General features: G+C 54.6%; 1 protein-coding gene across 4 annotated transcripts in view; it reads left to right on the top strand.

Annotated features, from left to right (window-relative positions):
* Positions 1 to 14,269, top strand: part of LOC118001844 (transmembrane protein 181) — a 70,893-nt gene that overhangs the window by 17,912 nt on the left and 38,712 nt on the right. Inside the window, exons 1-2 of one of the 4 annotated variants that reach the window (XM_034992012.1) lie at positions 97 to 223; positions 11,900 to 12,003. In XM_034992012.1, the coding sequence (XP_034847903.1) occupies positions 216 to 223; positions 11,900 to 12,003 (112 nt within the window). In that variant the 5' untranslated portion in view covers positions 97 to 215. Of the gene's footprint in view, positions 1 to 96; positions 224 to 9,609; positions 9,908 to 10,646; positions 10,664 to 11,899; positions 12,004 to 14,269 lie in introns of those variants that run through there. The other 3 variants (XM_034992011.1, XM_034992013.1, XM_034992010.1) reach the window with 3 other exon arrangements.

The following is a 14,269-nucleotide window of genomic DNA, read 5'->3' on the forward strand; positions in this document are numbered from 1 at the left end:
GGCCGCGCCCCCGCCGCGCCCCCGCCGCCCCGGGCCGCGCCGCTCCCCGCCCCTCCCGCCGCCGCGCGCTCGCTTCCGCGCACGTGACGCCGGCGGCGCGTCGCGCTCTGACGAGCTCCGCGGAGCCACAGGCCCCCGGGCGGCTGTCGCCCCCGCTGCGGCTGCCGCGGCGGTTGTGTGGCGCCGGGCGGGCTCGGGGCGCGGGCCGGGCTGCGATGGAACCGTGAGTGCCGGGCGGGCGAGGCGGGCCGCGGTTCTCCCCCGGCTCCCGGGCCCAGCCCCCGGGAACCCCGCCGCCGGGCCCGCCGCCCACGTGGAGCTCGGGACCCCGGGGAGGGAGCGCGGGCCGGGGGCCCCGCGGGGTGGCTCGCGCGAGCAGTGGAGGCAGGGTCGGGTTCCGGGAGCGGTCCGGCCAGAGTGCACCGCAGGAGGGCCCTTCGAGGCCAGCTCTGGCCCTGCTCGCTCCGGAGAACCGGTGACACCGCCCCCTCCCCGTCCTAAATGAGTGTCCGTCCGGGAGGGACAGCTCACCGCCCTTCCTGGGGCAGCCCTGGGCCCAGGCTCTCAGCTGGAAGGGCGTTGGCCCCCTGCCCCGGGCAGGGATCCTGTTCATCACCTCGCTGTTTAGGGCACCCAGAGCACCCCGCTCAGCTCTTTGTGATCCAGCCCAGCCGAGGGTAAAGAGAGGTGCTTTCCAGTGGCTGTTTGATGATGTTGGCACGTTGGGAACCTGCCACAGCCCTTTCAGATCTCCGGGACACCGAGTTTTATGAGTTTTAATTTGCTGACGTTGGGCCTTATTTCCTCTGTGAAGTTCAGGGGTTTTAAGTGGAAAAACCCGTCCAGGGCCACATAGACGCCATCCCTGAAGCTTGCCTTTGACGCAGCGGAGTCACCCGGGTGCCTCCCAGGGGACAGCTGGGAAAAGAAAGAGAGAAAATAAAAAATAAAAAAAAGAAGTTGCGCTTGAGTTGCAAAAAGTCAGAAGTCACAGAGAAGGAACGCCAGAGGCTCTTCGCCGCATGTCCGCGGCGGGAGGTTGGGAGGGCAGGTTCCCACAGTCGAGGGCAACCTTCAGACAGGACTGTGTGAGTCTCTGTATGTTTGGGGTTGTAGGGCTGGAAGGGTTTGCGGTGGAGCGCTGCCGATTTCTCTGACTGTGGCCATAGAGAAGATGGGAGGGTGTTGCCAGAACGCAGACACACGTACTGGAGGGAAAGCTTTTCCCTCCTGCTGCCTCAGAAGTTTCTGACTTTGGCTGTCCATTTAAGTAGAGGAAGCCAGGGTAGTGTAAAATGTGGATGTTGTCAAGGTCTTTCTCTTAATTGAACCCCAGGCAGAGGGGGGTGGGCGGGACCGCCTCTGCACCACTCTGGGGCACCTTTCATTCGTGGGCGTCTGTCAATAGCACGCTTGGAATGCGCCTGAAGATGCCTTCTGGCATTGCGCCAAGTTGTGACCCCCGTAGCAGAGTGACCACGAGCATGTTTTAGGTTCTCTCACACAGTGAATCTCCTTGGGTCCCCACAGCACAGCAGCCCTGGGTGGTGCGTGGTGGTGGTATCCCTTTTACTTGGACAAGAGAGGCGGAGAGCTGGAGGTGGTGCGGGTCTCCTGGGGAAGTCGGGTGCCGTCTGTTACATGCGGGGAGCTAGAGCAGGTGGGGGCCGCTGGCTGAAGGAGGACCTGTAGAGGCACGTGTGAATGAAGGATTTCAGGGGAGTATTCAAGTGTGTCCTGCGGTGGAGGGGTAGGGGACAGTGGGCAGCATGATGCTCTCCTAGTCGCCATGCCCGACTCTGGTGAGCAAGGGGCCCGGCTGGTGGGATGTTGGGATCTGGAGGTCAGCCGGCCACCACTGTCTGGCATTCAAGATGACGTGACAGACGTGGAAGTCAGAAAAAGGCTTTGGCACACATAAAAATCTTACGAGGAAACAAGCCTGAAGATCTGAAGCGTGTCCTGGATCCAGGCTCCTGGTAGGGTCAAAGTGCTCTTGTTGCCAGATGCCACAGAGAGCCCCGCGGTGAGAAACCTGGGAAGGGACAGGAGCAGGAGAAGCCACAGAAAGAATGCAGTGGGGGAGGGGTGGGGAAGAGCGGAAGAGAAAAGAGCAGCCGGGAGGAGCTCGGCTTAGCGGGTGGGGGCTAAGTTCGGGGTCAGTGGCACTGCCACCTCCCTGCCTGACCTCCCTGACCTCCCTGCTCACATGCGGCTCAGCCTACTCTTTTTCAAAGGGCAGGAGAGATTGCTATCCAAAGCAGTCAGGATGAAGAGTTCTGGTTCTTAGAGCTGTAAGCTGAAGTTTCCTGCAAACCCCGCTCCTTTTCTGATAATGTCAGGCGAGGGCCAGGTGCTGGGGGTTCAGGAGGAGAGGACAGTGTAGCGCAGAGCAGAGCGGGTCTCGGACACTTGCTACCCTGATGTCCTGTTGGCGCTGCAGCGCTGCACATCGTTGAGATTTCTCAGGTTCCTTTGTTGCTTTGCTCTCGCATTTCCCTGCAGACTGGAATGAGGTTGGTGTTTTGTGTGTGTGTTGCTTGATATTTGCAACCAGTTTTGAAAGAGTATATTTTACGTGTGTCTCTTTCATTCTGGGTGCATTTAAGTGTCGAAGTGAATTAAGTAGACTCCTCTTCTGCCTGCAGTGAAGGGTGGCACAGACAAATCAGCACAAACCTTGTGGTTTCTGTGTCCCAGGCCTTCCGAGTGTCCCATTGCTTGCGGGGACACCAGGCCTGGGTCAGTATCCTATTCTTGTAACGACAGAGTTTTTTTAGGATTGTGTCTCTTAGGAATCTTTTTTTTTTCTTTGCCCTGAACCAAAATGATCTCTGGAGCTAATAAACAATAAGTATTTACTCTGTACCAGATACTGCTGTGAGCACCTTTATGTGGGCGATTTCATGGGATCCTCACAGCTGATCTCCCCGTGAAGAAGTTTCTCTTAGCATTCCCGTTATGACAGATGACAACACCAAGGCTCAGGGAAGTCACGTGAGTTTCTCAAGGTCACCGTACATCGCAGAACTGAGCCTGAAGCCCGAGTGGTTGGCTCCAGAGCCCATGTCGTGGCATGAGCACGCCCACCTCACAACAGCAGCAATGACCAAGCACTTACAGGGGCTTTGGTGTAATAGCTCGTTCAATCACCACAGCAACCCTGGGCGGTGGGCCACCTCGGTGGTGGGAATTGCAGAGCTCAGGGAGTGGCGGTCGTGAGAAGGACAGTGGCGCACCCCAGGCCATCCTGCTGCAGCCCCGCAGTCTGTCCTCAGGTTCTTCACCACCAGATGCACTGCCTGGAGCTGGGCCAGGGTGCTGCCCTTGGCTGGCACCTTGCCTGTGCCGACCAGTGTGTGGCCTGCTTCCTTGTTGTCTTTGCCTCGGGAAGGGTGTTCGGTGGCCTGACTACCACGCTCCTGGGTGTGAGTCACTGGGCTTCCAGCCTGGCAAGGATACACATGAATTCCCTGTTCCTTGAGGAGTGTAGAGGGGCATATTGTTCACTAAAATACATATTGAGGTTTTGGGGCCTTGGATGTTTGCATAATGGCTTTTTTGAATAGGTAATGATAAGTGATTTGTAATATAGTCAAGTTTCAAATTTGAATATATTCAGATATAGTCAGTATATTTCACTGATTGAAATTTCAGAGTTCTTATTCTGTTCTTCCCGCTAGTTTCTTCTTCTCAAAGCCCATTCAGTGGTAGGTTTAAAAAGGAAAGATTTTGGTGAGGGGGCCAAAGAGTGAGAGTGAGAGAGTGGTCGGCCTTCTTTCTGCCTCTGTTCTTGGGGGTTCAGATCCCACCTCCACCTCCTGCCAGCTGGGACCTCAGCAGCAAAGGCTGCCCCTGGCCTCTATTTTCCCGTATGTAAAAGGGCTGATAATACCTGCCTTGCAGGACAGCCCCTCGCCTGGTCCCGAGTAGGTGCTTAGGGAATGACAACTGCCCTTTTCTTCAGTTGGTTGAGCTCTGAGCTGGAGGAGGGGAGATACTACATAGTGGATCCTCAGATATTGGTAGGATTAAAACAGATTTTTTTTAAAGAGAAAGTGGGGGGGGGTGGAAACGCACAACTATTATTACTGTAACAAATCTGAGCTCTTCCTGTATGCTTGCTACACTGTCCTGGGCTCGTCATGCTTTCATTTATGCCCCCCAGCGGCCCTGGGGGCATTCCGCTTGTTTCTGATTTACAGTGTCTACTGGGGCCCGGAGAGTCACCTCGCTTGCCCGTAGTTGCCTGCCTCGTGAGTAGGGGGAGCCAGGATCTGAAGCCAGGCTGACAGGCACCAGGCCAGCGCTTTGGACCACGGGAGAAGAGATTATTTTTATACGGATTATGAAAGAAAAACAAAGTCTTTCCTTAAAACATGCGAATGCACTGAGAGATTACAAGTCCCTTCCCACTGCCCCGATGCTAATTTTTTAGTTCTAGAGGGGGAGATCTGGGAGTGAGTTGAACGAGTAGCAAAATCTGTGATAACAGAAATATTTATAATAAGAGGTCTTGCCTACCTACTGTATCGTGACTTGACGAGGCCAGATAAAATAGGTATTCACAGAAGCACTTGGGCCTGCTGGCTGCTGTTCCCCCCTGCCTTCCGGCGGGGGCTGGCTGTCACTAAGGGTTGTAAGAGGCCCAGGTTCCGTCCCATCTCACCCGCATCGCTGAAGGCGCCCAGAGGTGTTTTCTCACATTCTCTGCTCAACCAAGTCTGTCCATTTCAGGGTCATTGTGCTCCAGGCCCATGAAGGGGCTCACTGAGAGTGTGCCTCCCCCACGGCTTGTCTCTAGTGCTGTTTTATTAACTCTTATGGGGCCTGCGTGGGAGGGGAGGTGTCTGGTGGGAAAATAATGTTGGCTCCAGCAGTGCTGGAGGCTCGGTGGCCCTAATGGGGACACTGGCCTTCCAGCTGGCCGAGCAGGGGCCTGACTGAGGCTGTGCGCCGAGGGGAAGGCACTTGCTTGGAGCTGCTCTGGCCAGTTCCCAGACCCAGAGGGCAAAGGTCAGGGCCATAAAAAAACACGAAAAGACAACAGTGGGAGAAAAAGTTCAAGGTTGTGATTCAGTGGTCTGTACTTTGTCCTAGCAAGGAAAATAGTAGAATATGAAGAAACGAAAGTAAAACCAGGGAAGCATGCATAGAAATGGAAGGAATCAATAGTTATTGGACTAAGGATCTAGAGTTAATGGCCTGCCATTAGTAAGGCTCAGTGCTGGACACCGAGAGGCCAGAGGGGAGCTCCAGGTCACTGGAGGCGTGGAAGTCTGTGAACGGTTGTCACCCACGTTGAAATCCGGAAACGGACATGTGCCTCTGCCCTGCATTTGAGGAGACATCTTCCTTCTCAGAGTGGTTGGGGGCAGCCTCAGGGGAGGCAGGACCTCGGCTGGGCAGGGAAAGATGGGTGCCTGGGGGCCGGAGGGCAGGGAAGGCCTCAGTGACCAATCATCGGTGGAACGAGGAAGGCCAGCGTCTTAGTGACAAGGATGCTTGGTGGCTGTTGCACATTCTGACAGGACAGTTGCAGGTGCCTTGAACTGGGAGGTTTCTATAGCTGTGTGACTTAGTGTCTTGAGTTTCATTTTTAATTGTGGTTTTTCTTTTTTCGGTATGCGTATTGAAGGGGAAGCTTTTGGTTTTAAAAGAATACCCATGAAAAGGGGCTTAAACAACAGGTGTGTCGAGGAGTTGAAGTAGGCTTGTCCAGGGTTAATTCAGTGGCTCCATGTCCCTGGTGGCCTGAATGGTTTCCATCTTTGGTTCTCAGTCCTGGCCTGTTGCAGTGTCCACCCTCTTACGTGTGATGTGGCCATAGCCAGTCGGCACTTACCTGCACGGTTATGCCCTGAAGACAGAAGAGGCTTTTCTCACCCATCCCTTCATTAGGCAGGGAAACCTTTCCTCGAAGTGCCTGGCTGGTCTCCCTCAGGTTCTGCGTTCTGGTGGGGACGGGGGCTGGGACAGTGAGGCTGGTCTCCCTGGCAGGAGAGCAGGGGAGGAGGGGCAGACAGCCGGGGCGCCTCTGCCCTGCCCCAAAGAAAATCCCTTCATCTCCCATGGTTCCTGTTCCTTCTTTAGAACGAAGTGGGGATTATGGTGGGAGAGTTGTGTTCAAAGAAACACCCATAAATTTGTTGTGCCAGCAACAGTTGGGGGTGAAGTGTTTGGCTATCACTCAAGGTGACAGGGAAGCCGCTGGAGAGTTCTGGACTGAGAGCGAACACACCTGGCTTTCAGAGCAGCTGGGTGGAGAGCTTCTGCCAAGGCCAGAAGCAGGGGGAGCAGGGGAGGCCCGCTGCAGTCCAGTGAAACATGGCAGGGCCTGACTGGAGAGCTGAGAAAGGCCGAGACTCCATATATTTTGAAGGCTTTGTGGATGCATTCGATGTGGGGAGTGAGGAGAAGACAGAGGTCAAAGAGGACTGCCGAGTTGGAGTCACCACTTCCTGGGACGGGGAACACTGCAGGATGGAGTCAGCGGAAGATCTGGAGTCTGGTTCCGGAGTCTGGACTTGGATACCCAAGTTGGGGGGTCAAGTGGGTGTTTCCTGCCAGACTGGGGCTCAGCTGGGCTGAGCCTAGAACGTGGAATTGTTCGCACCTGCATCGTCTCTGAAGCCTGAAACAGGAGGAGGTCAGCGGGGAGTGAGAGGGCAAAGGGCAGTGCCGTGCAGATGTGTCCCGGACAATGCTGATGTCTGGCTGAGCGAGCTCTACAGGGTGGTTCTCCTGCTCTTTTGTTGTGGGGCTTGATGGCTGCCCAGGCTTCATGGGACTTGGAAGCCGTTCCTCGGGAAATGGTTATGAATATGCACAAGACGGGCAGGCGTGGCTTGTAGTGATTTGGATTATGGCTGCAGTTTGGGGGACTGGCTTTCCAATAGAGGTGTTTTTAGTTTCTCTAGGAAATGTGTCTGTGGTATTTTAAATCACCCGCAAAATTGAGGTTAATTAGAAGGGACCTAAAGAGTCCAAGCCTACGCTAAGGGATGGTCTGTTCCACTGCATTTGGAAAGTCTTCCAAGGGCCCTGAGACTTCAAGGAGGCTTCATTTTCCAGTCTGCGTATTGAATGCCTGCATGTGAGAAGAGACGCGGGCCTGGAGAGGCAGACTGGCGTATGGTCCACTCAAGAAGAGAGAAAGGAGGGACAGCCGTCCTGAGCTGGTGGGGTTTTGCTCCAGGCCTTCCTGCTCTCATTTTCCAGGGAGGAGATCCTACCAGCTGCTGTGCTTGACTTGGCCACGGTGTTTGGGGAAATGCTCCCTCGTAGCTTGTTGCCAGTTTGAGGGAAGTACATAAACACTTGTGAGATAATGAAGGAAAGTTGAGTAGGTGTTTTTGCATGTCTGGCATCCACACAGGTAGATGGCTACTTTGTCTTCAGGCGCTCAGCCATGTGGCTGTAATAGGTTAAAGACGTGAGAGACAGCGAAGGGAGGGAAGGCTTCCTGGAGGAGGTGGGGCGTGCAGGTGAGCCCTGCTGAGTTCGATTTCAATTCTTTGGTGGTGAGAAGAGAGAGCATTTCCCATCAGGAGAGCAGCGTATGCAAGGGCTGGTCCAGAGTCTGGCTTGACCATGTTGGGAAACAGAATTTAAGCCCCGGATGCGGATGCTTGGGTTTGAATGCTGCCTCAGCCTGAGCTCGCTCATCTGGGAAATGTGCATGGTGGTAGTACCTACCTCGGAAGGCAGCCGTGATGACCAGGGGAGGTGGTAATGCACGTGGGGTACATGCAGCACGGTAGGAATCCCAGGCAGGGATTTGGGGGGACCTTGGGAGCCATGAGGAGAAGTGGAACCTTGACGGAGTGGCCGTGGGGAGCCAGAGGCTCCCTGTGTGGGGCAGCGTCTGGGAGGCCGGCTCTGCGCTGGCGGTGGCCGGGCCCGGGCTGTGAGGCCCGCACTGGGAAGGAAAAGTTAGGAAGCAGGACACGCCTCCTCCTGGCTGGCTGCAGGTGCAGGGCGAATGAGAGGCGAGCATCCTCAGAGGGGACCCCGAGGCTTCAGGATGTGGGGCTGGAGAAAGGGTAGAGGCAGGAAATGGGCAGTGGAAGCAGCTTTTTCATTTGTTATTTTGTGCTTTAATGGGTTGAGTTTTAAACTTATTGACCATAAAAGTGGTGTGGAGTCCTAAGTGAAAATGTCCTGGGAGACACTATCTCAGAACAGGATCAGGGGCAGGCAGGGGCTTGGGGACGGTTCCTGGAGGCGGGAAGGGGCATGAAGGAGGAAGCAGGGGTCACCTGGGGTCAGAGAGTACACAGTGCGGGTCCCAGAAGGGGATGGGAGACAGTAGAGGTTGACATGCAGGATGGGTTAAGGCTGCTCGATCAGACGCCTCTTGGTCATGGGCTCCATGCCTTTTCTGCATCATAGTCTTGCCTCTGAGCGTTTACAGAACATTCCTTCTGTTGGTGGCCTGATCATAGGGCGTAAAGGCTGTCTCCTCACAGAGACTTGGCTGGGCCGCTGGTTAGTTTAGTTTGATTGTTAGAAACACATTGGTGTTTCGGGTGGGAGGAGAGGTGGGAGGTAGGCAGAGAAATGACTGGGTGCCTGGTTTGGGCTGGAAGTGGCTGTGGGGCAGCTGGGGCCGGGAGATGTGAGCGAGACCAGCTGGGGCTGCCTCGACTCTCCGCTGCCGCTGTCTTCATGTTGGCGTCTCACGGTTGCGGCTTTGACTGAACAACAGTGGAGAGCTGTGATTGGTCTCAAATAGGAAGATGTTCCTGAGGTTTTGGAAGTCTCTCGAGTTTTGGTGAACTGCTTCAGAGTTTTAAGATGTGAAGTTGAGAGTGGAAGGAGCCCTGGGGAGGAGGCACCGTCGCGCAGAACTGAGCTATCTTGGTGCTGGCCCTGGCCCACAGCACCCTGTGGCTGGAGGCGGTCTCTGGGCCCCAGATCCCCCAGCTGAGGATGCCTGGAAAGGTTTACTGCTGGTCAGGAAGCTGAAGACTGAAGTGTGGCTCCTTCCCCAGCCGGTCCCCAGCAAGCTGAGGTCATGGACGTGGTTGTGCCCAGTGGCATTTTCTCGGGCAGGGGACTGCTTTTGCTTTCTCTGTGTCTTTTTTCCATTGAATTGGATGAGGCCTGATTTCCGAACCAGGAGCATCTGTAATAAATTGGATATAAGTGGCAGTTTTAAGGAAGGGAAGCACTAGATCTGTATTGAGCCCCAGAGTGGGGAATAGGCACAGCGCCCCCAGGCGGGCGGGTGCTGCAGGAACTCGACCTTGTGCTCTCGGGGCCTGGCTGGTCTCTTTCCTCCCGTTCCCTCTCTTCTGCTAAGTAACTGCTTTCCTAACAAGTTACTGGTAATGTATTTTAATGATAGAGTGTTTTAAAAATCAGAATTTAAATATAATTATTCTTACTCTGTTTTTCTCTGCTTCCAAGTAACCTCTTCTGGGCTCTTGCCTGTGCTGGGAGCCCTCCGTGCCCCTCAGAGCCCCCGCATGGGCTGGGGTGGGTAGGTCGCCCTGAGAGCAGCAGACTCCGGTGCCATAAATGACTCCGGGTAATTTTTAAAATAACTTTAGATTTATAAGGAGAGCGGCAGAGAGTACAGAGTGTCTGTACACCCCTCACCCAGCTTCCCCTCATGTTGGCATCTCAGCACTGTGGCACGTTTATCAAAACTAAGAGAGCAGCATTGGTGCAGTCCTGTGAACTACAGACTTCAGTTGTCTTTCCCAGCATCTAATCCATTTAGCGTTGTGTAGGGGCTTTTCAAAGTGAGAATGCCCCGTGCTTTCCCTTCTGCAGACTGTGCAGAGGAACTGCATTCTTAGCCTCGACACCTGTGGACAGCAGAGCGGTGACAAAGAAGACCTTGTTCTGATGTCGGCCCCACCTCCCCAGGGCTTTTCCCAGAAATGCAGTCGTGGAGGTGGGTCCCCTCAGCTCTTCCTGCTGCCCCAGCCTCCCTCCTGGGGACCAGCAGTTACCGCCAAGGGGCAGAGCTGTGACACCTTGGGCAAGTGTTCTGCAGTCTTGGACCTCAGTGTCCCTGTGTGTAAGTCGAAGGGGTTGGACTTCCTCCCTGAGGTCCTTTCTGGCTCTACTATTTTAAGGCTTTCAGGCCTCTTAAAATCTTTAGGGTCCAGGGGTGCCTGGGTGGCTCAGTCAGTTAAGCATCTGACTCTTGACTTTGGCTCAGGTCATGATCTCAGGGTTGTGAGATCGAGCTCCGTGTCAGGCTCCACTCTCAGCTAGGAGTCTGTTTGAGATTCTCTCCCTCCGCCCCGTCTCCCCACTGTCCCCCACCCCCGCACTTTCTCTCTCTCTCTCAAACAAATAAATCTTTAAAAAAAAAAAAAACACACACCAAAAAAACCCTTTACGGTCCCAAATTGGAGTTGGGGTCAGCCTACTTAATTCATTGGCTCTCATTTCTCATGCATAGTAGGGTCGTTTGTGGGTTGGCCTTTGGACCTGCGTCCCCAAGAAAAAGGCAGAGGCACTCATTCCTTTATTTCTTCACTGGTGTCGTCATTCCGTGAAACATGGTGACACTGACCTCCGAGTTCACTCGCCCAAAGGCCTGGCGGGTCCTCTTGGAGAGAGCCGGCTTGGTAATCGGCAAAGCCACGCCTCAGTGAAGGTGGCTTATGGGCCCCAACCTTTGCCCCAAGATACCACCCAGGTGATTTCCTGCTCAGGAACTGGAATCTTGAGCGATGTGGAGGAGAGGTTGCGTGTGTGCACTCAGCACCATAAAAGCAAATAACCTTTCCCTCCGTTTCAGTTCTAAGTCTGCTTTTCCCTGGCCTGGGGTGTGTGTCCTGTTCCTGAGGCATGAGAAGTGCCTCCTTCTGTCTCAGCTCCCAAGACCAGGGAATGCTAGGGGAATAAAAATAATGTAAAAAGCGAAGCAAAACAGCTTCCCCCCTCCCACTCTCGTCTCTTTGGATTTATGGGTTTCCACTTTAGGTTATAGGGCAGGGGTCCGCCATTTGGGGGCCAAACCTGGCCCGCCACCTCTTTGTGGTAGAGTTAAATCGGAACCCAGCCACGCACACGCGAGCACATGACGTCTGGGCGCATGTAGAGGCGGCCGTGTGGACTGGAGACAGAGACTGTGTGGCTGGCCAAGCCTCAGACATTCATCGTCTGGTCCTTCATGGATTTTTCTTTTGTTTACTGACACCTGAGGTAGGGAGTTCTGGAAGAGAACTGATCCCTCCGCCACTGCCGTTTTCTTCTGAGCAGAGGAGAAAGTAGGCGTGATAGGCAGGGACCCTCCTGCCGGGGTTGGGGGGGCTGTTGGGATGGGTCCGCGCAGTTGCTCTCCACACTGGTGTAAGTCACAGGCGAGTGCGGGCAGCTTGCTCAGTTGCATCAGAACCAGACCCCACAGCGAAAGTCAGGCTGAGCTTCACCAGGAGGGCTGATGCAGGCGAGAGCCCGGGCCGGGGGAGAAACCAAGTTGTGGGCCACCTGGAGGGCCAGCTGGTGGCACCCACAGTTCCCAGTCTGGGCTTGATTGTGCCAGCGCACAGCTCAGGCCGTGTGTTGGCATGAGTGGGTTGGGGTCCTCTGTGCCCTCGGGCTCTGCTATGGCCGCTGAAGATGGGCGCATGTGGAGGGCGTTCAGCCACCGCGTGTGTGGCGTGAAACATGCTCTCAGTGGGCACCGAAGCCACAGCGCGCTCCTGTGCCATGAGGAGTGGGGTCTGGCTGGCCAGTCGCCCACCCTGCAGTGGTCCCTGAGGTGACTTAGGCACTGTTGTCAGGCAGGTCACCTGGGTTTAGAGTAGGTCCGCTTCTGAGGGGGGGAGGGGGCGGCCTGATGCAGCCTGGGGGTGTTGCTGGTTCGGGGAGGGGCCTCCTGTGGACTCAGCACCCCCCACCTAACCCCCCGCCCCCGGCTTCTCTGCAGGCTGGCGCCCATGCGGCTCTACACGCTCTCCAAGCGCCACTTTGTTCTCGTGTTTGTCGTCTTCTTCGTCTGTTTTGGCCTGACTGTCTTCGTTGGGATCAGAGGTAAGGTGCAGTTCTTGGTCATTTTATCATTTACGGTCACCCTGGTGCATGCTTTTCAGCCTGGCCAAGCTATACCCACTTTCTGTCACCTGCTAAGGGCCCCTTGGCGGAGGGTGAAGTGCCACTTCATTCTGAACCCACTGGGCAAGGGGTAACCCGGGTCTCTCCCCTCGTAGCAGCCAGGGCTTGAGTTCAGCTTGGCAGCACCTGGTGGCCTTGACTGCGTACCTTTTATTGGACTGTCAAACATTTCTGTCAAGGCTCCTGTGCTCAGGACCCAGCCTGGGCGCTGGGGAGTTCAGAACATGCTGATAGATGGGGGCCACAGGCCAGGTGTGCACATTCTTGCAGGGGCCTGAGACAGCTATGAGCACGGGGCTGGGGTGACCAAGGGGAGCCGGGAGCGCGACTGTAGTGACACCCTGAACTCTTGGCAGGAGGGAGCCTGCAGATTGGCTTTGGCCCTGTGTTAGGGCCTCAGTGCCCCAGGGTTCCATAGCATTCAGTGTGAGGGAAGAGCCACACCGTAATGATCTTCACTTCAGAAATGCCTTTGAAATCACCCAGTCCAACCCCATTTCACACAGTTGGAAAACAGAATGAGAGAAGTCGGCCCGTTTTCATAAGGTTCCCAGCAACCCGGTCTCTTCGGCCCTATCCAGGGGATAGGAGACCAGGACCTGCCTAGGTTGTTTCTTCTTTCCCTCTTAAATGTCGTGTCTGGTGAGCACGATTTCTGGGAGGTGTTTATTTAATTACATTTCATATTAAAGCGTGAACGGCATTAGGCTCAGCCTGTCCCAGAGGCAGTTGCGCCCCCAAACGCTAGTTCCTGAACCTCAATGTGACTGGGGCTGGTGACTGGCCCGAGGAAGCTGGGGGTGAGGGTGGTTGCTTAGGTGGCTGTTTGCCCGCCGATGATGAACATCATGGTGACAGTAGCAGCTGTTAGCCAGTCTCCTTTTTTCCTTCCCGTGAGGTCACCAAGGAATAAGTCACATTAATCCCGGCACAGTACAAAGCAGTCATCTTACTCAATTTTCATAGCTGTCCTTTGAAGATTGTTAGGAGAGGCATTGATAGGCTTATGATTGGAGTCTCACGGGACCTCAGCCAATTCTTGTTTCCCTGAGTTACTGTCTGTTGCAATATCCGTGATTATATTCAGCCTTTTCCACTCTTGCAAAAATGAAGTGATGCACCCAGGCTGAGATCAGAGAAACGATGTCAGGATTCCCACATCCCTTTCCTTCTTCCCAGTGGGTACTGGTATTAGGGTTCTCCAGAGAAACAGACCAATAGGATATATGTAGATACCAAAAGAGAGATTTTTTGTGCCTTCCGGGCCTGCTCGGGCCTGATCAGACAGGAACCACTTCCATTTGACGGTAGAGTGCTGCCGTGCGTGCCCAACTCACGATGGGCAGCTCAGGTCTCATGGTAACTTGGGGGCCCATGGGTAAGTGTTTAGTCTCTACTCAGGCCCAGTAGCAAGCCAAGAGCTGTGTCTTGCAAGGAGAGTGTATGTGGAGGAGGGCAAGGCTTTGCTCCAAAGTCCCAAGGGCCTGCACTAAGATTCATCCATAGGGCCCTACCAGAAGCTCCAAATGGCATCCCTATCTTCTCCTGACATTTCAGACACCTTTATATCTGCCGGCTTATATGGCCCCAGCAGTAGGCAGCCTGCACGGCAGCCTGGACCTGCTGGGAAGCCTTCTCTTGTTCTGGGCCCCACTCAAAACTTGCACCTTTTTGGGTCACTAGGTAAATAGGCCAAAGTATCACACCCAAGCAAGGAACATGTTGCCTCTAAAGTGCAAAGAGGCGAGGCCCACTAGGCATTGTGCCTCTGTTTTGGTTGTAGGGGGAGCCAAATCCAACAGTTTGTTTTTTGCCTTAGAAGGGATAGCTCTCCATGGCGCACACCACGGGACCCCCGGAAATTTCACTGAGGTAGAAGGCCCCTGAATTTTAACCAGATTTATTTCCCGTCCTCTGACATGCAAGTGTCTTACCAATGAGTTTAGGGTAGTTGCTCCTTACTCACTAGGTCTAGGCAGCATAATGTCATCAATGCGATGGACCAGCACGATAGCTTGTGGAAGGGAAAGATGACCAAGATCTGTGCAAACTCTGATGTGTGGCTGGGGAGTGACATACCTTTGGGGTAGGACAGTGAAGTGAAGGTGTATTGCTGGCCTGGCTTCTGGTGGGCCTTATTCCCAGGGATGAAGAAGACCGCTTCATCCTGTATTTGCTGGTACAG

Source organism: Mirounga leonina, unplaced genomic scaffold, assembly GCF_011800145.1.
Source record: "Mirounga leonina isolate KUSES-001 unplaced genomic scaffold, KU_Mleo_1.0 Mir_54, whole genome shotgun sequence".
Classification (NCBI taxonomy): domain Eukaryota; kingdom Metazoa; phylum Chordata; class Mammalia; order Carnivora; family Phocidae; genus Mirounga; species Mirounga leonina.